At 44.3% G+C, this 24,039-nt stretch overlaps 1 protein-coding gene across 1 annotated transcript; it reads left to right on the forward strand.

Moving 5' to 3' along the window:
- Nucleotides 1–625: 625 nt before the first annotated feature.
- LOC117444465 (transient receptor potential cation channel subfamily A member 1-like) lies at nucleotides 626–22,881 on the forward strand. Its single transcript, XM_034080015.1, has 16 exons — nucleotides 626–1,020; nucleotides 3,521–3,635; nucleotides 3,705–3,871; nucleotides 4,984–5,074; nucleotides 5,149–5,208; nucleotides 5,302–5,397; nucleotides 6,740–6,810; nucleotides 7,058–7,214; nucleotides 8,618–8,707; nucleotides 13,130–13,299; nucleotides 14,713–14,842; nucleotides 16,646–16,833; nucleotides 16,966–17,029; nucleotides 18,360–18,461; nucleotides 19,325–19,443; nucleotides 22,004–22,881. The coding sequence occupies exons 1-16, from the start codon at nucleotides 626–628 to the stop codon at nucleotides 22,215–22,217; spliced, it is 2,229 nt and encodes a 742-aa protein (XP_033935906.1). The 3' UTR covers nucleotides 22,218–22,881.
- Nucleotides 22,882–24,039: the final 1,158 nt, after the last annotated feature.

The raw sequence follows: 24,039 nt of genomic DNA on the forward strand, positions 1-24,039 counted from the left end.
GAGACTAACGGTGCCTACACACGGGACGTTTGGGACACGTGTACAGCTCTCTACCCTCAGACCGACTCATGAGACTAACGGTGCCTACACGCGGGACGTTTGGGACACGTGTACAGCTCTCTACCCTCAGACCGACTCAAGAGACTAACGGCCTACACGCGGGACGTTTGGGACACGTGTACTCAGCTCTCTACCCTCAGACCGACTCATGAGACTAACGGTGCCTACACCGGGACGTTTGGGACACGTGTACAGCTCTCTACCCTCAGACCGACTCAGAGACTAACGGTGCCTACACGCGGGACGTTTGGGACACGTGTACTGCTCTCTACCCTCAGACCGACTCAAAGACTAACGGTGCCTACACACGGGACGTTTGGGACACGTGTACAGCTCTCTACCCTCAGACCGACTCATGAGACTAACGGTGCCTACAGACGGGACGTTTGGGACACGTGTACAGCTCTCTACCCTCAGACCGACTCATGAGACTAACGGTGCCTACAGACGGGACGTTTGGGACACGTGTACAGCTCTCTACCCTCAGACCGACTCATGAGACTAACGGTGCCTACAGACGGGACGTTTGGGACACGTGTACAGCTCTCTACCCTCAGACCGACTCATGATACTAACGGTGCCTACACGCGGGACGTTTGGGACACGTGTACAGCTCTCTACCCTCAGACCGACTCATGAGACTAACGGTGCCTACACGGGACGTTTGGGACACGTGTACAGCTCTCTACCCTCAGACCGACTCATGAGACTAACGGTGCCTACAGACGGGACGTTTGGGACACGTGTACAGCTCTCTACCCTCAGACCGACTCATGAGACTAACGGTGCCTACACGCGGGACGTTTGGGACACGTGTACAGCTCTCTACTCTACACCCTCAGACCGACTCACGAGACTAACGGTGCCTACAGACGGGACGTTTGGGACACGTGTGCAGCTCTCTACCCTCATAACGACTCACGAGACTAACGGTGCCTACAGACGGGATGTTTGGGACACGTGTGCTGCTCTCTACCCTCAGACGGACTCAAGAGACTAACGGTGCCTACACCGCGGGACGTTTGGGACACGTGTACAGCTCTCTACCCTCAGACCGACTCAAGAGACTAACGGTGCCTACACACGGGACGTTTGGGACACGTGTACAGCTCTCGACCCTCAGACCGACTCATGAGACTAACGGTGTCCACACACGGGACGTTTGGGACACGTGTACAGCTCTCTACCCTCAGACCGAATCAAGAGACTAACGGTGCCTACACGCGGGACGTTTGGGACACGTGTACAGCTCTCGACCCTCAGACCGACTCAAGAGACTAACGGTGCCTACAGACGGGACGTTTGGGACACGTGTACAGCTCTCTACCCTACCCGACCGACTCAAGAGACTAACGGTGCCTACAGACGGGACGTTTGGGACACGTGTACTGCTCTCTACCCTCAGACCGACTCAAGAGACTAACGGTGTCCACACACGGGACGTTTGGGACACGTGTACAGCTCTCTACCCTCAGACCGACTCAAGAGACTAACGGTGCCTACACGCGGGACGTTTGGGACACGTGTACAGCTCTCTACCCTCAGACCGACTCAAGAGACTAACGGTGCCTACACACGGGACGTTTGGGACACGTGTGCAGCTCTCTACCCTCAGACCGACTCAAGAGACTAACGGTGTCCACACACGGGACGTTTGGGACACGTGTACAGCTCTCTACCCTCAGACCGACTCATGAGACTAACGGTGCCTACAGACGGGACGTTTGGGACACGTGTACAGCTCTCTACTCACCCTCAGACCGACTCAAGAGACTAACGGTGCCCACAGACGGGACGTTTGGGACACGTGTACAGCTCTCTACCCTCAGACCGACTCAAGAGACTAACGGTGCCTACAGGCGGGACGTTTGGGACACGTGTACAGCTCTCGACCCTCAGACCGACTCAAGAGACTAACGGTGCCTACAGACGGGACGTTTGGGACACGTGTACAGCTCTCTACCCTCAGACCGACTCAAGAGACTAACGGTGCCTACAGACGGGACGTTTGGGACACGTGTGCACTGCTCTCTACCCTCAGACCGACTCAAGAGACTAACGGTGCCTACAGACGGGACGTTTGGGACACGTGTACAGCTCTCTACCCTCATAACGACTCAAGAGACTAACGGTGCCTACAGACGGGACGTTTGGGACACGTACTGCTCTCTACCCTCAGACCGACTCAAGAGACTAACGGTGCCTACACGCGGGACGTTTGGGACACGTGTACAGCTCTCTACCCTCAGACCGACTCAAGAGACTAACGGTGCCTACACGCGGGACGTTTGGGACACGTGTACAGCTCTCTACCCTCAGACCGACTCAAGAGACTAACGGTGCCTACACGCGGGACGTTTGGGACACGTGTACAGCTCTCTACCCTCAGACCGACTCAAGAGACTAACGGTGCCTACACGCGGGACGTTTGGGACACGTGTACAGCCCTACCCTCAGACCGACTCAAGAGACTAACGGTGCCTACAGACGGGACGTTTGGGACACGTGTGCAGCAGGGTTTCCGTTAGCCGGTAATTACCGGTTTTTAGCTGGTAAAATTTATAAAAAAACCGGTAAATTCAAAACCTGACGGTCAAAATGTCTGGTAATAATTAGGGAGGCTCCGATAGATCGGCCGCCGGTCATTATCGGCCGAGACGCCTGATCGCAGGGTCTCTGGTTCAACGCCTGAACAATACGTATTTGTTGTTGTTTATAAAAGCTACAGCTAAATGAGATAATGTAGTTAATAAATATTCTTTGATATGGTTTAGCCTTTCTCCGGCTACAACAAGTTTATGAATATTATTAATGAATACAAATCCCTCTTTCCAATGTTTACCAGCCTCCTTGGGCTTTTCAATCACAATCAACTGGAATAAACATGTTAACATGAAAATATGATTTAATGTTGGTTGTTTAGAGTTAAGGCTTTACTCATTGGGAACTCGGTATGAGATCGAGCAGTGTTCTAAAACTTTGTCATACCAAGGACACTTAACCAATACAAAACACTCGCGGACCACCTAACTCCACAAATATCCAAAAACACATTGTTTTTACAAATCGCCTGAAAATGGTACAAACAAGAAGCACCATGTGTGATGAAGGTGTTGATCTGGGCTATATCATGCAATCGAAAGTGAAACTTAAGCTCGCTCCATTGCGGAGATATTCCCGCGAGAGTGCGGAAAACTTAAAATGTATTTATTTATTTCAAATGTGAAATTTTACTAATATACTCACGGACCACTAGGGGGCGCTCACGGACCACACTTTTGAGAAGCGCTGAGATAGAGCACACTGTTGAGATGTCCAACCTGCCTGTTGTACACACTTTGACCAGCAGGGGTGTGTGTTCAGATGAAGCCTTTTGCGAACCAGTTGGCTTCAAAGCTTCAAGGCTTCATCTCGCCATCACTACAGAAGCTATTCCACAAACCTCTCCTCTACTTCTCAGTGATTACAAGGACTGGACGTGTCTGCACCACGCTGCCTCCGAAGGATACACACAGACGATGGAAATCCTGCTTTCAGCCAACATCAAGCTGCTGGATAAAAAGGACGAGGACGGGGTTAGCATCCCGATTAACATCCATCCAAACGTGTAGAAAAACCTACTTAATTCTGTTTCCTGTTTGCAGAGCACGGCCCTGCACGTGGCGGCGAAAGCAGGTCACGTTGCTGCGGTGCGCCTCCTGCTGGCTCGGGGTGCAGACCATCACTTTGAACAACACGACAGCTCCTTTATGCACGAAGCGCTGCAGAACGGGAGGAAGGACGTGGTGAACGCGGTCATCGATAGTGACAGGTTCATGTTTTAGTATTAATGTTATTACTACTCAGGGCTGGGAGGGTTACTTTTAATATGAAATCCATTGCAATAAGAAGTAGTTTATTATAGTTTATTGAGTTGTAGCAGCATAAAGACAAGGTACATAAGAGAAAATTAAAACACCAGAAATAAACATTAAACATCTCAATAGAAATAAAATAGCATAGTATATAGAATGACTAGTCGCATGTAAAGTAAGAAGTAACATAGTCCAAGTTGTTACCTGATAATCTCGACTTTAAGATGCTACTAGACAAACACATAACACTTCTGACCCGTACCTGTTTTTTCCACCTCAGGAACATTGCCGAGCTCAGGGGTTTCTATCCAACGCAGAAATGGAGATGGCTATCCATGCCTTTATTTCACCCCGGCTTGATTACTGTAATGCTCTGTTCTCCTGCCTCAGCAAAACATCAATACACCGGTTACAACCGGTCCAAAACGCTGCAGCCAGATTACTGACTCGGTCCAAAACAACATGCCTGGCTCCCTGTCCATCTCAGAACCCAGTTCAAAGTACTGGTCTTCACATATAGAGCCGTCCATGGCCAAGCCCCAGCCTACATCAATGATCTGATCCACCCGCACATCACAACCCGGGCCCTGAGGTCCTCTGAGCAAGGCCTCCTAAGGGTGCCCCGAACCAGGCGAAAGACTAGGGGTGACCGTGCCTTTGAGGCGGCGGCCCCAAGGCTTTGGAACAAACTCCCCCCGGATACTAAAAACCTCGGCCTCAAGAGATGTTTAAGGGGCGGTTAAAGCCCACTCTTCCGACAGGCCTTTGGGTCGTCGGAGGAGGTGAGTAGTGGCTTTCTTATCTTCTTCTTCTTCTTCTCTTCTTCTCTCTTCTTCCTTCTTCTTATTCTTCTCTTCTTCTTCTTCTTCTTTCTTCTTCTTCTTCGTTTTGTCGTATGTTTTATCCTATGTATTACCTGCTGCCGTTTTATGCCTTTATTCTACATGTTATAGTTGTACTGTGAATTGTGTCCTGTGTACTGTACTGTAAAGCACTTTGTACATCGTGTTGAGAAGTGCTATATAAATAAAGTTTTACTTACTTACTTTTTATTTTGTTCTTCTTGCAGAGTGAGGGAGTCTCTGATCACGTTCACGCCCGGCTCCGGCCGTGACTGTCCCATATTGGAAATGATTGAGTTTCTGCCGGAGAACTACAAGGTTTGAGACATGCCAAGGAAGGCCTCTGATTGGTTCTCTCCTCGTGTTGTTAAAGCTTCTGTTTCTCTCCACAGCACCTGATGGACCGCTGTGTGACCGAGTCTGAGCACGACCACAACTGTCCCGATTATCACGTAGCGCTTCTACAAGTTTTGAAACAGAAAAACATCACGCAGTATTTATAGCATAACAACATATTCCAGGCTTAACAGTATGTTTCTTTGTAGATTGATTACAGTTTCCAGTGGCTCCAGGCTCCGCTCAAAATCATGAAAACGTATAAAGACAAGAACGTGAAGATCCAGCCGCTCGCCGCGCTCAACGTGAGACTATGGATGTCCTCGTGTGTGTGTCCTATGCATGGTTCCCTTTGCAGTCAATACACTCTGATCGATACTCTTACTCTCAAGCAAGTTGGGAATTGACGGCCTAACGGTACGTCCACACAGCAGCTTTTCAAAAATCTTGAACATCTTGGAGCTGGGCGTGTCTGACAGCTTGGGGATTTTTTGCGAGCAACGCGACCAACAACCAATCAGATGAATCTCCCGCCCCCGACAAACAAAGCAAAAACCCCGGGGATTTTATGCGAGCAATATATAAATATATAAACTCCCCAAACAGGCGAAACCCTCCCAGTTCCCCCACTGCCTCTGCCTCCTCCCTCCATGCCGGTTCCTCCGGTTTGGATCCCGGTAATAGTTCTGGTCGTAAAGAACCGGGTGATTTTCTCCCGTAACTTCTCGTTTGGAATATGAGGAAATGAACTGCGGTCCGGTTCTCCCTGCTTACACGCGGTTTGATTGGCTAGCGCTTCTACTGTCAGATTTGCATACACGTGTTTGATTGGCTGACGCTTCCAGCTCAGCTTCAAAAGTTGAACATTGCTCAACTTTTGAATCCTGGACATCCTGGAAATCTTCGCTTCGCTCCCCCACAATGCAGTTCGGCGAAAAGCGAGGCAAAGTGTCGTCATCCCCATTCAAAGTCAACGGGCAGAGAAGCGGTGGAAGATTCTTCTGAAGCTGCTGTGTGGACGTACCGGTACTGTTCACGAAGAGTTGCAGCTTCAAATGGAAGCGATGCGTGACAGATTTATTCACTAAACCTCCGTTAACTCCCACGTTTACTGGAGCCTTCTCCTCATCCACAGAATCATATCGTTCTTTATCGATCAGTTCGACTTCTCTCCCGTCCTTCCTACTCCACCTTTCCGCCATATGCCTTTCCGACGAAGCTCCAAATGCAACCGTTTCTCGGAAATGCAGAATATGTGTTTGGGATATTATTATTTGGATGGATTACAGAACCATCTCCTCTTCCCCCACGGGATAGAGACGCCTTCATTATCCCGTAGGAGATCAATATGACGCTTTTAACCCTTTGAGGCTTTCCCCTATTATAGAACATTCCTGTATTTTCAAATCGAAGTATCTATCAGTTCAACTCCTACTTCCTCCCCACCTCCTTCCTCTTCAATCTTGCCGCAATGTGCCTTTCTCGGAGACGTGAGATATTTATTTGGGATATTATCATTTGGAGGGATTACGGAACCGCAGACACTCTCCTCTTCCACTTGCGCCGACATTATATCCCTGGATCAATATGATGCTTTTAAACCTTGTCGATTCTTGTTGGTTAATGTTCCTGAAACCGTCCCCGCAGGCGATGGTGAAGTACAACCGCATCGAGCTGCTCAACCACCCCGTGTGCAAGAAGTACCTCGCTATGAAGTGGTGCGTACAGCAAGGGGAAGAACGCGGGTGGTGCAGACGCATTATCAGTGTGGAGGAAATCCCCTTGAGAGAAACTGATAAATGGTTCTTTGTCTTTCGTTATATTTAATAAAGTAATGAAGAAAGTCAAAACACAAATCTCAAACGTACAGACGGACGCACTTTAATCTTTTATCAGTTTCTCTTCAGGATGTCCTCCACAGTAATTATGATTTGATAATCTGACGCAACAACGGACTGTTTGCAGGTTTGCGTACGGCAGCACGATTCACATCGTCAACATGGTGATGTACCTGATGGGTCTGCTGCCCCTCACTCACCTCATCGTGATGCAGAGACCGGCTCTGAACACCAGCGACACCGGAGAGCATCACGTCGTCATGGTGCCCACCTCCTTCGTCGAGGTAAACACCGTGAAACTACTGAATGTCCTCCTCCAGCATGAGAGCAGCATGCTACAAAGGTATCAACTAGCTGTGAACATGACAGGATGTGAGATGACCCAGAAGAGCATCAGGACGGTTTGAGGCAGATGATAGCTCTGTGATCAACATGATGACTCAGCCTCTATGGAGAGAGACATCAAGCATGCTCATTTCTGACGTGGAGCTGATCTGAAGTAAACATTGAAGACTGCTTTCTGTTCCTCCATCTTGTGACTGTGTGACTCCCTCTCTTGATATCAGCATGTGAAGGACACTATGAAGGAACTAGTCTCTGTATGTGATGACTCCTTCCAGATTTTGAGGAAGTCAGAATTTTGTAAAAAAGTCAGAATTTTAAGAAAAAGTCAGAATTTTAAGAAATGTTGAGAAAAAGTCAAAATGTTTTCGATTGAGAGAAAAAGTCAGTATTTTGTTCACGACAGCAGAATGTATGATTTCCTACAAGAACTGGTATTCCTCCATCTTGTGACTGTGTGACTCCCTCTCTTGGATAGTAGCATGTGAAGGACACTGCTCAGGAACTAGTGGATGCTCTGTATGTGATGACTCCTTCCCTTCTGGAGAGGATCACAGATACAAGGATCCTGAGATGAAGCTCAAGCCGGAGACCAGGGAGATGTTTCTAACAGTGTAGTAGTAGTAGTAGTAGTAGTAGTTGTAGTAGTAGTAGTAGTAGTAGTAGTAGTAGTTGTGTAAGTAGTAGTAGTAGTAGTAGTAGTAGTAGTAGTAGTAGTTGTAGTAGTAGTAGTTGTAGTAGTAGTAGTAGTAGTTGTAGTAGTAGTAGTAGTAGTAGTTGTAGTAGTAGTAGTTGTAGTAGTAGTAGTAGTAGTTGTGTAAGTAGTAGTAGTTGTTGTAGTAGTAGTAGTAGTTGTGTAAGTAGTAGTAGTTGTAGTAGTAGTAGTTTTAGTAGTAGTAGTAGTAGTTGTGTAAGTAGTAGTAGTAGTAGTAGTAGTTGTAGTGTAAGTAGTAGTAGTAGTAGTAGTAGTTGTTGTTGTAGTAGTTTTAGTAGTAGTAGTAGTAGTTGTGTAAGTAGTAGTAGTAGTTGTAGTAGTAGTAGTAGCAGTAGTAGTAGTAGTAGTTGTAGTAGTAGTAGTAGTAGTAGTAGTAGTAGTAGCAGTAGTAGTAGTAGTAGTAGTAGTAGTAGTAGTAGTAGTAGTAGTAGTTGTAGTAGTAGTAGTAGTAGTAGTAGTAGTAGTAGTAGTAGTAGTAGTAGCAGCATGTGAAGGACACTGCTCAGGAACTAGCTGATGCTCTGTATGTGATGACTCCTTCCCTTCTGGAGAGGATCCCAGACACACGGATCCTGAGATGTCGTAACACAATCTAAACATATATTGAACTCAATATCTTTCCTTTCACAGCAAACCGTGTTCCTGTCCTTCTGCATGATGATGGTGTTTGTGATGAACATCTACTTCATCGGGAAGGAGCTGGTGCAGATATCACAACAGGTACTTCTGCAGGAAAGCTCACGTGTCTTTTATTTATTCACTTATTGAAGGGACAGCGCTTCAATAAATCTGTCTGTGTTGCACACCCGAAGGACTCGCAGTTTTTGAGTCCTGATGTACAGTGAAAACACGTTCTAGTCTTTTCTTAGGATGCAACGCACTCATTAACTTCTGTCTTATGAAAGCAAAGCAGGTCATTGCCCGGGTTTAGAAATCATATTCTTCTGTTTAAGGAGTTTATTTAGTGCATTTCTGGACGTGCAAAAGCACCCACATTGAAGCTTTATTGAGGAAATTAAAGATGAAGAGTGATTATATATTTAAGCAATAGCTCACGACAGGCCGTGGTATGCTCAGTATATCACAGCTAAGGGGGAACCACGCCCCGTAGCTATACTGAGCATATACCACGGCCTGTCGTGAGCTATTGCTTAAATATATAATCATTTAAGCAATAGCCAGGGGCGTCATTTATAAACGGTGCGTACGCCAGTCTCTACGCAATGTTTGCTATTGTTAGTGAATTCTAGAGCCCTGAAGGCAGGAGAGACTGAAAAGAGTCAAGAGAAGCTTATAAAAGTTAACAGCATTTAATTACACAAAAGATGCGGTGATGTACAAAATGAAATGTGCGAGTGGAGGCTCTCTCCCCATGCGTCCGGTCAGTCCGGGTCAGCCGGAGGAAGAGGTCAATCCTTGGCTTGCTCTTCCTGTTGTCATCTGAGGTCTTCTCCTATTGGCCGACGTCGTCGGGGGCGGGTCCAATGCAATTCCGGCCTTGTTGTATTGTTAAATTACATCATTCTGGTGTCTGTGGTTATTTAAACATTCCCTAATAAACGTTATTCAGCGGCAATAGATGAGTGCTAACCCCAGTGTGCTCAGTGTACAACATCACATGTCATTTCACCTTCGATTCACGGTTTGAAAATGCAGCATTTCGCCACATGCTAATGCTAACCAGAAGTGAAGCATTTTCAGAATAAAAGTATTAAGTTAATAGTTGGTGAACTTCAGGTTTTTCAGAATAAAACTGGTTTAAATTAAATAGTGTATTTAATTCAAATTACGCCATATCAACATTGATTTGAATTTCTAACACTATTTATAAAAAACAAACTTGACGGGAAAATGTGCGGTCCTCCACGCGAACGCTGACCCATGCGTACGCACTGAGCACAACAACGGGAGAGACGAGAAACGGCGACACCGTTGGCAGAAGGAAGAATGGAGAGAAATGTGTGGAAATAATACCATGAATAAAATGTTCCCTCTGATTTATCATATATGAAGAATTCATTTTCAAACATTGATTAAAGCCGATCTTAAAATGATGGAACAGACGCCTGCTTGAGACTCCTCCGCGCTCACACACGTAACCTGGAGGAATAAATAAATACGGAAATGTTATTTAAAACCACCTCGAATATGTTGTGTTAATGTTATGACATGTTTTCTCATAAATGATGCGGTAAGCAGGACGGAAGTACTTTAAGCTGAGGCCGTTTTGCTTTTCTATAGGTTGTAGATACGAGCATTATATAATACTATCACGTTTAATCACGTTTAATGCCGTTTGCTAAGACTTGATAAGTCGCTCATAAAACCCAGGAGGTATGGAAGCTAAGAACACCATGTATCTGGTAGATTTGGCAGCTGGTATTACACAACACATTTGTTATATTTCCCTTTAAGTGGTGGGTCGAGCTGCTGCGGGGGGGGGGGACGGGGGGACGCACAGGCTGCAGCGGAGACGCAGCTGATCGACAGCTGGAGCACAAGCCACCAAATAAAAAAAGAAACATTAATTGACTCCACAGGGACCCCCGATTCTCAACACGGGGGGGGGGGGGGGTATTTATGTTGGTGCCGACCCGACCTCCATGCTGCTCCTCTGGTTCAAACGGCATCCACCAAACAATGTGATTTCTCCACCTCCCCAAAAGAACCAGAATCTGACACGGTGTGAGACGTCTTGTTCTGTCGTCATTTCCTCCGATCTCCTTCCTGCAGTCAGTCTGAATGAATATTAATACGGGGCGTTTCTTTGACTATTTATACGCAAATATGGGCGTTATGTGAAGCCCGCAAAAGCTGCGCCCTACGCCGGTACGGAAAATAAATCGGAAAATGTCTGTATTTATTTGCTTTGTCCGACGTACGCAACCTTCCCACGTGAATCCTACGCAAGGCGTTATACACGAGGCCCCTGCTCTCCATTACAAGGGACATTTAAAGTAAATCATTAAGAAGGAAATCTGTCAATTAAAGATGACCTAAAAAAGTGGATTGATATAACAATTTCTTTAGCAGGACGGATTTCAATCATAAAGATGAATGTTCTGCCAAGAGTCCATTTCTTAGCTATGTTGCCTCTATCTCCACCAGACGGTTTCTGGGACAAACTTCAGAATAGGATTTCAAAATGTATTTGGAAAAACCAATACCCAAGAATCAGATACAAAGTTTTACAATATGACAAAAGCAGTGGAGGCCTTAATGTTCCCAATCTCGAGCTCTATTATTATTCCTTCACGCTTCGAGCCTTGAAAAACTGGATTGATGAAAGCACCAACGTACCTTGGATTAAAATTGAAAGAAGTCTATCCCCTTAAACTTGGTGATGTCTTATTTTCTGCCATGTCGCCATATGCAAACATTTGGACCAATTATTGGGCAAGCTGTGAAAGTGTGGAAACATGTGGAGAAATTGTGCAATTGGTCTGGTTGGCATAGCAACATACCCATGTTTCATAACCTGTTGCTACGTATTGGGAAAAAAGCAATCCAATTCCCACAATGGCAAACCCGAGGAATACATTATCTTTCTGACAACGGCTTGATGTCCTTCCAAGAATTGAAAGATACGTATAATATGCCTGGCTCGTCCTTCTTTTTCTATTTACAACTACGTACTGCCATGCCATTATACGCAGACTATTAATTGGAAGAGAATATGGAATAATATCTCCTTAACATCGCGTAACCACAATCACCAATTGATACAGCATAAAATGATACACAGATATTACCTGTCAAGCAGAACATGCTGTCGATTAAGGATGCTTCCAAGCCCCCTATGCCTTCTCTGTAACCAACAGACTATTGGCACATATGTACACCTGGTTTACGAATGTACTGCAGTAAGAACGTTCTGGAAACAGGTTATTGACATTGTATATGAGATTATTGGAGTTCACATGGGGCGGTGGTGGCGAAGTCGATAGGGACTTGGCTTGGCAATTGGAAGGTCACCAGTTCAAGTCCCGGCAAGACCAAGTGCTACCGAGGTGTCCCTGAGCAAGGCACCGTTCCCTACACTGCTCCCCGGGCGCTGTTCAAAATGGCTGCCCACTGCTCCTAACACTAGGATGGGTCAAATGCAGAGAAACAATTTCCCTACGGGGATTAATAAAGTATATCAAAAAAAAAAATCAAAAAACATACCCTGTCTCCCAAATATTGGATTGTTGAATGAAGATTCTTCTCTTGACCTACAGAACATCAGAAAAGGGTGCTTTTCAGCAGCCAAAACAAAAATAGTAATACGATGGAAACGCCCACATACTTTATTTATTAAGCAATGGACATCATCCTTCCATGACCTACTAATTTCAGAGCTGTCAATCGCTTCTGCCAATAAGGCTAAGGGGGAACATTAGAGGCTGTTCAAAGAGCTGCTGATCGGGTACTATCATTCATGTAAATGATGAGTGTACATATACGCACACCTTGGTGCCATTGTGGTTTATTAGGAGTTAATCGCAATTCAGCTTAAACGGATGAAATGTTATGTGAAAAAAAAAAAAAAGGAATGAATGTATTTTATGTGGATAAATTGTTATGCTATAAATTGTTATGCTATAATATATATATATAATATATAGATGAACTCAGACGATTGCTAAAAACATCAGGTAGGATTTTCTGTGAAATGGCAAGATGGGTGGGAAGAGGGGGGGGGGCGGGGTGGCATGGAAAGGGATTCCCTATATATATATATATTTATTTCTTTCTTTCTTTTTGTATTGTCTATATCAGTGTTTCTCAAACTGTTTCATACCAAGGACCACTTAAATATACCACCTAACTCCACAAATGTCCAACAACACATCGTTTTTTACAAATCGCCTGAAAATGGTACAAACAAGTGGCACCATGTGTGATGAAGGTGTTGCGCTGGGCTATATCATGCAATCGAAAGTGAAACTTAAGCTCGCTCCATTGCGGAGATATTCCCGCGAGAGTGCGAAAAACTTTAATTAATTAATTAATTTCAAATGTGAAATTTTACCAATATACTCACGGACCACTAGGGGGCGCTCACGGAGTGACCAAAAAGTTGGTCACAAAAAAAAGAAGGAAATCTGTCCCGTTGAACGATGCATAATGATCATTGTGTGTCTTTCTCGTCACTTTAAGCGCTGGAGTTACTTCAAGGATTATTCCAACCAGAGCGACTGGTTTTCCGCCGTGCTCTCGCTCCTCTTCATCGTCCCCACCATGATGAACGCCGAAGGCTCTCTGCACTGGCAGGCCGGGTCTCTGGCCGTGTTGAGCTCCTGGATCGGATTCCTGCTTTACCTGCAGAGGTAATGCCCACCTATTATGTACCAACACGTGTCCCCTCTTCTTCATGTCTCTTCTACATCAACATGTGTCCCCTCTTCTTCATGTCTCTTCCACATCAACATGTGTCCCCTCTTCTCCATGTCTCTTCTTCATCAACATGTGTCCCCTCTTCTTCATGTCTCTTCTACATCAACATGTGTCCCCTCTTCTTCATGTCTCTTCTACATCACCATGTGTCCCCTCTTCTTCGTGTCTCTTCTACATCAACATGTGAGGAATGAAAGGAAAGGAGGTTTCAAACTTCCTTTATCGCCTCCTTTAGCTTAGGAACCACTGGACCTCCCTTTACGAAAGGAGAGGAGAAAATGCTGCCCCACAATGCATTGCAGCCGCAGCATTTGCCGTCACACAACATTCGGCCGTTCACAGAAACAACCGATTATGACCGAGAAATTATATCATGAAAGTTACGGTGCTTATTAAGCTTTTTAAAACGTAGGTGGTAAGTTGCCAAAGTGCTTTGTTTTGAACGTTCATCAGTATTATAATCAAAGAGAGAAATATGAACGTTAGTTTTTAACGTGGACCGGAGGAGAGGGAGACGAGCAGAAGTTTCACTTTCCTTTTTTATTTCAATTCCAGCTTTGGTCCTGAAGAATATGTTTCTCTGTTGTCCCCGTTCATAAAGCAAAGCAGCAGCATCAGAGCACGGTGCAGAGTCTCTAGATGAGTCCCTCGTTCTTATTGAACATCCATGTTGTAGTCCGCAAAGCACCGCAGTCTCTTCTCCTAAGTCCTTTTGAATTCTCCTATCCACTATTCCTTAACCCCGTGACGTTTCACTCAGAGGTCAAGGGATAGACGATAGGGTGTTTCTCAAACTTGTTCCTACCAAGGACACTTAACCAATAAAAAAACACTCGCGGACCACCTGACTCCACAAATGTCCAAAAACACATCGTTTTTTACAAATCGCCTGAAAAGGGTACAAACAAGTGGCACCATGTGTGATGAAGGTGTTGATCTGGGCTATATCATGCAATCGAAAGTGAAACTTAAGCTCGCTCCATTGCGGAGATATTCCCGCGAGAGTGCGGAAAACTTTAATTAATTAATTAATTTCAAATGTGAAATTTTACTAATATACTCACGGGCCACTAGGGGGCGCAAACCACACTTTGAGAAGCACTGGGTTAGACGATAGGAGCTGGTTTTGGACTGTTCGACCGCACTTAGTCACTTAGAAATGGAAAGCTAAATATATGCATACAAATGAGACAATGGTCTGTACTGATTGTGAAAGAGAACAAAATAATTACAAAGAACACAAACGAACAATAACAACGACTAAAGTAATCCCATTCGTTCACCGAGCCTCGAACACACGATGGAACGTCTTGTTTTAAGGTGAATAACTGCTGCTGTTTCCGCAGGTTTGAAGGCGTAGGAATCTACGTGGTGATGTTCTGGGAGATCATGAGGACGCTGATACGCATCGTGATGATTTTCCTGTACCTGATGCTAGCGTTCGCTTTGGCTTTCCACGCTCTGATGCTCAACCAGGTACGAGAGGAAAGAGAAACATCACAATTCAATCAAATTAAGAGCTTTGAAATCATTGTTTTGCCGTTTTCAACCGTTACAATGATCCTACGAGTAGAACGAAGGCCATTTTGCAATAAATACCGAATGATTCATCCTCTAGGGAGCACGAATACTATGCTAAGCTAACTAGCTGCTGGCGGTATCTTCATATCGACGATTCAGACATAAAAGAGTGAATCATTTAAGAAAAGCTTATGTGGTATGTGCTCATTATAAAACGGACAAGTCAAATCAAGCAATCTGATTGGTTCTTAGCCGTGATATACTGAGCATATACCACGGGTAGAATTGTAAGTTAGTTTTCACAACAAGTCAGTATCACTCCGCGTCTGAGAAAAACAGTATACCGTTGCAGGCAGTTTGCCTGTTCGCTTCGCGTCGGGCCGAACCACGCCCCTTAGCTGTGATATAATGAGCACATACCACGGCCTGTCGTGAGCTATTGCTTAATTATATCACAGCTAAGGGCCGTGGTTCGGTCCGACGCGAAACGGTTACCAAGCGTGGCAATATGAAAGAAAAGTTCACACTAATTTAAATAGTTTTTATTAGTAAATAATGATGTTCAAAATAAAATAGTCCCTCCGTTGCCTTCTGCACGAAACATAGTGCGAGGTGGTTGCTAGGCAACAACACTAACAGCTAGTGAACACATTAGACAGAGATTGTGCAGCCACTGGAAACCTGTCCAGCATCAGTAGCTTGGCTTACGTGGTTACTTGTATATGTTGAGGTTGTTCTAGGCCAGGGGTTCCCAACCTTTTTTCCCAAGAGCCCCCCCAAATGACTCCTGTTGGAAGTTGCGCCCCCCCCCCCCGCCCACACACAAGGGGGGGGGCGCAACAGCGGTAATTAAAGTTTAAAAGTCTCAAAATGCTACAGCTACTGTCACAAACTGGATGAATGTGAAGTGTGTTGTTAAAGGAGATGAAAGCGTAATCAAGGAGCTGTTGGAGCGACTTTGATGGTTATTGGACTCAGGATTCATTCATCTGGATTCCCGCTGCATGAAGAAATGAAAGGACGGAGTGGAAACAATTCACAAAGGGAAACTGTTTGAAACACGCTCAAAGTGAGCCGGATGTTGCCGATGTGTTTATGAGGATTCAAAAGTCGTAAATAATCAAAATGGAGGAGACCGATCTGATCGGAGCAACTGACAAATACTCCAACTGAAGCCGGCGTGGACAACGACTATGTTTTAAACATGTGCTGATCCAGACAAGCCCGGTTTGTTGGACCACTGTTCTAGGCTGTCGCTCGGCTTCCAGCAGCTCTGGAGAGAGGTTTCGCACCTGACGTAATGTAACAGTTTTTCTCAGACGGGAGGGATACTGACTTGTGAAAAGTACAATTCTACCCGTGATATACGCTCATTATATCACGGCTAAGAACCAATCAGATTGCTTGGTTTGACTTGTCGGTTTTATAATTCTCTTTTTTTTTATATTCAGGGAGCAGAGTTATAATAATATTAATAATAATAGATTAGACTTGTAAAGCGCCTTTCAAGGGACCCTAGGCCGCTTTATGTGGTGAACAAGCAAATAATAAAGTACAAATTAAATAAATAGCAGTACGCGTGGAAGCAGGGTCAGGGGTCAAAGGCCAGGCTGAACAGCTGAGTTTTAATCATGACTTGAAGCAGCGTTGCGGATCTCTGCATTTTCATAATATTCAAAACAAGCATTTAAATATTATCATTGCGCAAACTTGTGCTCCAGTATTCAACTTGAAGAGATGTCTCCTGTTCCTCCTCAGAGGGAGTTTGACAGCGTGCCTCTGTCGGTGGTGCAGACCTTCGTGATGATGGTGGGCGAGCTGAACTACCAGAACAACTTCCTGGACACGTACCTGAATAACGAGCTGCCCTTCGGAGTCCTGACCTACATCATCTTCATCGTCTTTGTTCTGCTCATGCCCATCCTGCTGGTCAACCTGATGGCGAGTCTCCGGACACTCACAGACTCACAGACTCACAGACTCTCAGACTCACAGACTCACAGACTCTCAGACTCACAGGTGGAGGTGTTGAACTAAACACATGCTCTTGTTGCTTTGTGCTTGTGTTGTAGATCGGTTTTAGCCGTTGGAGACATCGCCGAGGTGCAACGAAATGCTGCTCTAAAAAGAATAGGCATGCAGGTATGTATGTATGGGAAGAGCCCACGCACACACGCACACACACACACACACACACACACACACACACACACACCACACACCACACACACACACACTCACACACACTAATTGAGAACACACTGTAGGAGCCATATGTTCAAGTGTATAATCTGAAATATTAGTAATTAGAAGGACAAAAAAAAATCACGGAGCAATATAGTTTTTTGAACTTTGCAGATATGTGTTTGCGGGTCATTCCAGAATTAGAGGACAATTTAGACGCCAACATTTTAGAAAAATTATTTTCTAATTTTGTTTTATGTATTTAGGAAAAACAGATAATAAACCATCAAAAAAAGTGATTTGACAGCGAGGCATCACATGTATATTTTCCAATGAATAATTACCCCGGCTACTCCAGTTACAGTAACAGGGTTTAAATCAACGCTACTTTGAGTTTAACCTCAGGAAGTATTGCTAGATATAGCATGTACTTTCAAGGCAAGGACACACTTGGATATCTAATGCAAGATAACTTTGAAATTAAAATGCTTTATTCTGATAATATCAGTAACAGGGTTGCGTGGGTCGGAGTGCCACACTCTGTTAAGACTGGAAAGATTGTAAAAATATGAAAATAAAAGAGAGGACTTAGTTGTGGTCTACCCATGGCACTAGCACATGGCTTGCTGATGTCACTTCCTGTGTGTTCACTTCCTGTGCCAATCTAAAAAGGTTTGGGTAACAGCATTGAGGGACACACCTTCTGTGCAAAATTACTGTTATTTAAAATATGTTTATGATTTAACAAATTGATTTTACCATTACAAGAGACATCAATAGAATAATACAATAAAAAGTAAATAAAATCCCTATTTTAAATGTTGTATTCGGCATGCAAGCGGGACAAGAGAACAATGCCATTTAGGGGATGTTCGAGAGCTATTTGATCATTTAAATAATATTTTGAAATAACTTTTTCTGAAACTTTATATACATTTAGTCTCAAGACAAGTATGTTCAACACAACAAGTGCATGTTTTAGCATTTTGGGCATGGATTATTAGATGTTTTATATATACCTTTTGTTTAAGTAAAGAGTCAAGGAAACTTACCTGAGACGTCTTTTTGTTGGAGTCAAGCTTGTTGCTACTTGTGGATATATTCATCTTTGGATTAGAGGGAGCTACACACACCTTTGCTTATCCACGTCTTAGATACATGGGTTATCAGAAGTAATTCAACAGGGAAAGAGGGACATTTAGTGCAAAAAACTTCCTGAAAAAGAGTGGAGGATGCAGACAGAGATCATAGTGAAGAGGTAACTCATCATCTGTATGTGTGACTTCAGATTGAGCTGCACACCTCTCTGGAGGACAAGCTGCCGTACTGGTTTATGAAGCGAGTCGACAAACCCTCGATCACCGTCTACCCCAACCGCTACTGCCCCAGGGTGAGAGAGAGAAACAGATATACTGGACATGTATCATAAGTCAAAATATATATATATATATATATATATATAATATATATAGGTATATCTGTGAACAGTTTAAATTCACTCCTACTCAGAGGTGGGAAGTAGTGGGGTACAAATACTTTGTTACTGTACTTAAGTACATTCTTCTGGTACCAGTACTTTACTCCACTACTTATTTTTCTGACAACTTTTAACTTTGACTTCTTACATGTTGAACACAAATACCTGTACTTTCTACTTCTCACATGTTGAACACAAATACCTGTACTTTCTACTTCTCACATGTTGAACTCAAATACCTGTACTTTCTACTTCTTACATGTTGAACACAAATACCTGTACTTTCTACTTCTCACATGTTGAACTCAAATACCTGTACTTTCTACTTCTCACATGTTGAACTCAAATACCTGTACTTTCTACTTCTCACATGTTGAACTCAAATACCTGTACTTTCTACTTCTACATGTTGAACACAAATACCTGTACTTTCTACTTCTACATGTTAAACACAAATACCTGTACTTTCTACTTCTCACATGTTGAACTCAAATACCTGTACTTTCTACTTCTTACATGTTGAACTCAATACCTGTACTTTCTACTTCTCACATGTTGAACTCAAATACCTGTACTTTCTACTTCTTACATGTTGAACTCAAATACCTGTACTTTCTACTTCTTACATGTTGAACTCAAATACCTGTACTTTCTACTTCTCACATGTTGAACTCAAATACCTGTACTTTCTACTTCTTACCTACCCTAACCCTAACCCTGTATTTGTTCGTGTCCACTTCCCTCTCTCCATCCTCTCCTCTTCTTCTCACCAACAGAACGTCCTCAGGGAGTTTTTCACAGGAGAGGAGGAGTCACATGACGCGTGGAGCCGCATGCAGATGAAGTCTCAGACCTGCTCCATGCTGGAGAGCGAGATCAAGAAGCAGAAGCTCAGGTGAAGCCTTCATTGATTTAGTAATAGAGTCCGTGTACATGCCAGATACTGAGAGGGTGGCATTGTTACTTTATAACAAAGAGTTATCAATAATGTTGGATATCTTGAACACACTAATGTATTATTTTTGAAGTCACACATATTGAAGTTCACTGATCTGGTTAAATTTAAAACGGCACAAATCAGAGCCAGACATAATCTACTCCTAGGACATTAAAAACATTGTTCATAGACGGAGAGGGTGGGTATACTTTGAGAGGAAATCTACATTTTAAACAACTCAAGGTCAGAACTACTCTGAGAAGTATGAGTTTAACAATCTGTGGGGTGGCTTTAGGGAATGCTTTGGAGCAGGAGTTAAAACAAAGCATAATTCAGTTTAAAAGGATGCACAGAAACACGTTTTTGGAAAAATATGAGAATGAAGAGGTGATGGAAGATGAGAAATGATTGTATGTATGTATAAATGTAAATGTATGTTATAACTTGCATAATGATTTAAAGGACAATCATTGATCAAGTAAGGCGTGGGAATTAATAAGCATTTGCTTCCTCCTGCTCCCTTTCGGACACATATGATTTATTATTATTATTAATATGAAGACGTTTTTAGTTTTTTTTGTTGAATATACAAAATATTAGCATGAATGTGGATAAATACTGTATTATAACAATACGGTATTCTGTTTTTCACATTTGTTATTTTTTAATCTGTTCGAAAGAAAGACTGAAAGAAAGAAAGAAAGAAAGAAAGAGCTACCTTAAGGAATGCATCGACTGGTGTGAAGAGCCATTTGAAATGTGTCTTTGACGCATGAGCAGCCCCTAGTGGTCATTTCTATAACAAGCACATTCAACTCTTACAAAAGTAATATATTGTTCCACTTCTACCGAGTTCAATCTCAACTTAACTACCAAATATCTTACCATTTTCACTTTCATTTCTTTATAGGGAATGATTTACTTGCTTACTTACTACTGAATGCTGGGGATAAGTCCATCATTATGATGATTTTAATGCATTTTGTTAATTACAGGACGTCAGTATGGGCAGTCACGAGGACATTATTGTCTGTATTGGGAAGTCCACACCTAATACAAGAGGCTCAACTTACAAAATGTGCTTTTAAGACGAGATATAATTGCCGAAAATAAGCAGAAAATGTCCGTTCTGAGGCCGAGATGTCACTGTTCTCCACCCCGTTGACTTTAATGCATTTTATTTATCTTAAAGGTCCTGTGTCATACTTTTCCGGTTATCACCCGTCCCCTTGTGTGTTACGGTACGTCCACACAGCAGCTTTTCAAACATCTTGAACATCTTGGAGCTGGGCGTGTCTGACAGCTTGGGGATTTTATTCAAGCAACGCGACCAACAACCAATCACATGAATCTCCCGCCCCGACATACAAAGCAAAAAACCCCGGGGATTTTATGCGAGCAATATATATATATATATAAACTCCCCAAACAGGCGAAACCCTCCCAGTTCCCCCACTGTCTCTGCCACCCTCCCTCCATGCTGGTTCCTCCGGTTTGGATCCCGGTAATAGTTCTGGTCGTAAAGAACCGGGTGATTTGCTCCCGTAACTTCTCGTTTGGAATATGAGGAAATGAACTGCGGTCTGGTTCTCCCTGCTTACACGCGGTTTGATTGGCTAGCGCTTCTACTGTCAGATTTGCATAAACGTGTTTGATTGGCTGGCGCTTCCAGCTCAGCTTCAAAAGTTGAACATTGCTCAACTTTTGAATCCTGGACATCCTGGAAATCTTCGCTTCGCTCCCCCACAATGCAGTTCGGCTTTTCTGCATGTAAACGGTCTGCAGTCACAAACCCTCAAAGTGCACCCTGTAGCGAGTAGAACTCTAACACAGAGATGACCCGTCTGCTGCCCCAGAACGCCTCGTTGGACATTTCTCTTTTTCCATTTTTTTATTCCGGGAACCAAGTGACGTAACGACGACCAATTCGTGGAGCTCCTCACACACACACACTCTCTCAGCGGCGAAACTGTGGCGCGCTTACACTGTAGGTGCACCGCGTTTTGGGGTGCTAGTGGAGCCTCGCAGATGGGGGTGCTGCAGCCCCCTCAGCACCCCCCCTTCCCGCGTCCATGGTGCTCAGGCTGAGTTCAGGCTGTGTCTCGCTGTAACGGTGGTGGACTCATCAGAACAGAGTGGGCGAGCTGACCAATCAGAGCGCAGTGGGCTCATAGGGGGGGGGGCAGGAGCTCCAACAAGGCATGTAGGACAGAGAGTGAATACACATGCTATACAGAGATGCTGTGAGAAACCAATGTGAGTTTGGAACATTGAACAATATAAATGTATTCTAGTCGACCTCAACAATGGAATTATGATCAGTAGAAATGGCCATGACACGGGACCTTTAAAGGACATCAGGATAGGTGTCTTTATGGTTTTGATTGTCTGTATTGTGAAGTTTACAGTTAGTATAGGAGACTCAACTTACAAATGTGCAATTAAGACGAGATATTATTGCTAAAATCAGCAGAAAATGTCCGTTCTGAGGCCGAGATGTCTGTGTTCCCCTCCCCAGGATGAAGGAGGTGTCCTGCTTGATGGAGAAGCAGCACACCCTCCTGAAGCTCATCATCCAGAAGATGGAGATCACGACGGAGGAGAGCGAGGTGGACGGGCCGGCTAACGTCCGAGGAAACCTTTGGCCGAGCGTACCGAAGGCCAAACGTCACGCTGCAGGAATGTCCCGCTGGGTCCCGCTGATGAAGGCCCTCGAGGGAAAGAAGACCTGAGAGATAAAGAAAGTGTCTTCGTAGAAAACGAAGCAACAACTAGACGAGTTTACAGTGCGAAGGATGACTCTGTAGACGTATAAAGGGCTTATTATTATTCAATATATCAAAAGATATAACTCATATCTATAATGTCGTTTTAATTATAAGCTTTTAACTGCCTTAAATAATGCTCAAAATCAGTTTACGGTGAAAATTCATCATCATTTTTGGGACGCAGACAGAATTTTAAGATGACTTGATATTTAATAATTGTATGTGTTTCAACTGGCTTAAACTTTCTCAAAGGCGAGTTGAAGATGGACTGTTTACTTTTGAGTTGAATTATAAGCTATTAACTACCTTAAATGTTGTGAGTTTCATACTACAGGACATATATAACATGTGTTCTCGTGATAAACAAATACTTAACGTTATTTATGTGAAAAATGTCTTCTTTTATGATGATTGTTGAGACAGGTGGATAAAGGACTGGCATTTTAGATTTAACTGGATTTTATCGGAAATTCAAAGCGACATTTTGTTTTTTCTCTTATGAAATATAAACCACAGACTGATGGATAATGACTGAATACAATTCAAATTAGTTGTTGTCTTAAAAGTGAGTGAAATAAGACAGGATGGACTGTTTACTTTGAGTTCTCATGTATCTGTGTGTAACCTGTGAGGATGATATAAAATACGTGACTTTAATTCCCGACTCTTTTGTCCGATTGTTTGAAAATCTATGCTTAAACACAGAAATGCTTCCTAATCGTCTCGCTCGTTGCTTCAGGTTTGATGTCGGGATCACAGGTGCATTGTGGGAAAACAGAAGTGACATCATGATCTCGCACCTGTCGCTCTGCTGCAGAGGTCGTGACCCCTGAGAGTCTCTGCTGATGGACTAATGCTAGCCGACCCTTTATACTACTTGAAGTGATTTCTATCCCTGGGGTTCATTATTCCCAGGGTTAGAGCAGCAGCCATCAATTACACGTGGGACGTTTTGGTGCCTACACGCGGGACGTTTTGGTGCCTAAACGCGGGACGTTTGGGACACGTGTACAGCTCTCTACCCTCAGACCGACTCATGAGACTAACGGTGTCCACACACGGGACGTTTGGGACACGTGTACAGCTCTCTACCCTCAGACCGACTCACGAGACTAACGGTGCCTACACACGGGACGTTTGGGACACGTGTACAGCTCTCTACCCTCAGACCGACTCAGGAGACTAACGGTGCCTACACGCGGGACGTTTGGGACACGTGTACAGCTCTCTACCCTCAGACCGACTCAAGAGACTAACGGTGCCTACACGCGGGACGTTTGGGACACGTGTACAGCTCTCTACCCTCAGACCGACTCATGAGACTAACGGTGCCTACACGCGGGACGTTTGGGACACGTGTACTGCTCTCTACCCTCAGACCGACTCAAGAGACTAACGGTGCCTACACGCGGGACGTTTGGGACACGTGTACTGCTCTCTACCCTCAGACCGACTCAAGAGACTAACGGTGCCTACACACGGGACGTTTGGGACACGTGTACAGCTCTCTACCCTCAGACCGACTCATGAGACTAACGGTGCCTACAGACGGGACGTTTGGGACACGTGTACAGCTCTCTACCCTCAGACCGACTCATGAGACTAACGGTGCCTACAGACGGGACGTTTGGGACACGTGTACAGCTCTCTACCCTCAGACCGACTCATGAGACTAACGGTGCCTACAGACGGGACGTTTGGGACACGTGTACAGCTCTCTACCCTCAGACCGACTCATGATACTAACGGTGCCTACACGCGGGACGTTTGGGACACGTGTACAGCT

Source organism: Pseudochaenichthys georgianus, unplaced genomic scaffold, assembly GCF_902827115.2.
Source record: "Pseudochaenichthys georgianus unplaced genomic scaffold, fPseGeo1.2 scaffold_817_arrow_ctg1, whole genome shotgun sequence".
NCBI lineage: Eukaryota > Metazoa > Chordata > Actinopteri > Perciformes > Channichthyidae > Pseudochaenichthys > Pseudochaenichthys georgianus.

Bases quoted from the DNA above. Each gene is read 5' to 3' on its own strand.
- LOC117444465 (XM_034080015.1), top strand. From the start codon at position 626: ATGATACTAACGGTGCCTACACGCGGGACGTTTGGGACACGTGTACAG. The intron at 5,398-6,739 runs GTGAGACTATGG...CCGTCCCCGCAG, and splicing joins AGCCGCTCGCCGCGCTCAAC to GCGATGGTGAAGTACAACCG. The intron at 18,462-19,324 runs GTGAGAGAGAGA...TCTCACCAACAG, and splicing joins CCAACCGCTACTGCCCCAGG to AACGTCCTCAGGGAGTTTTT.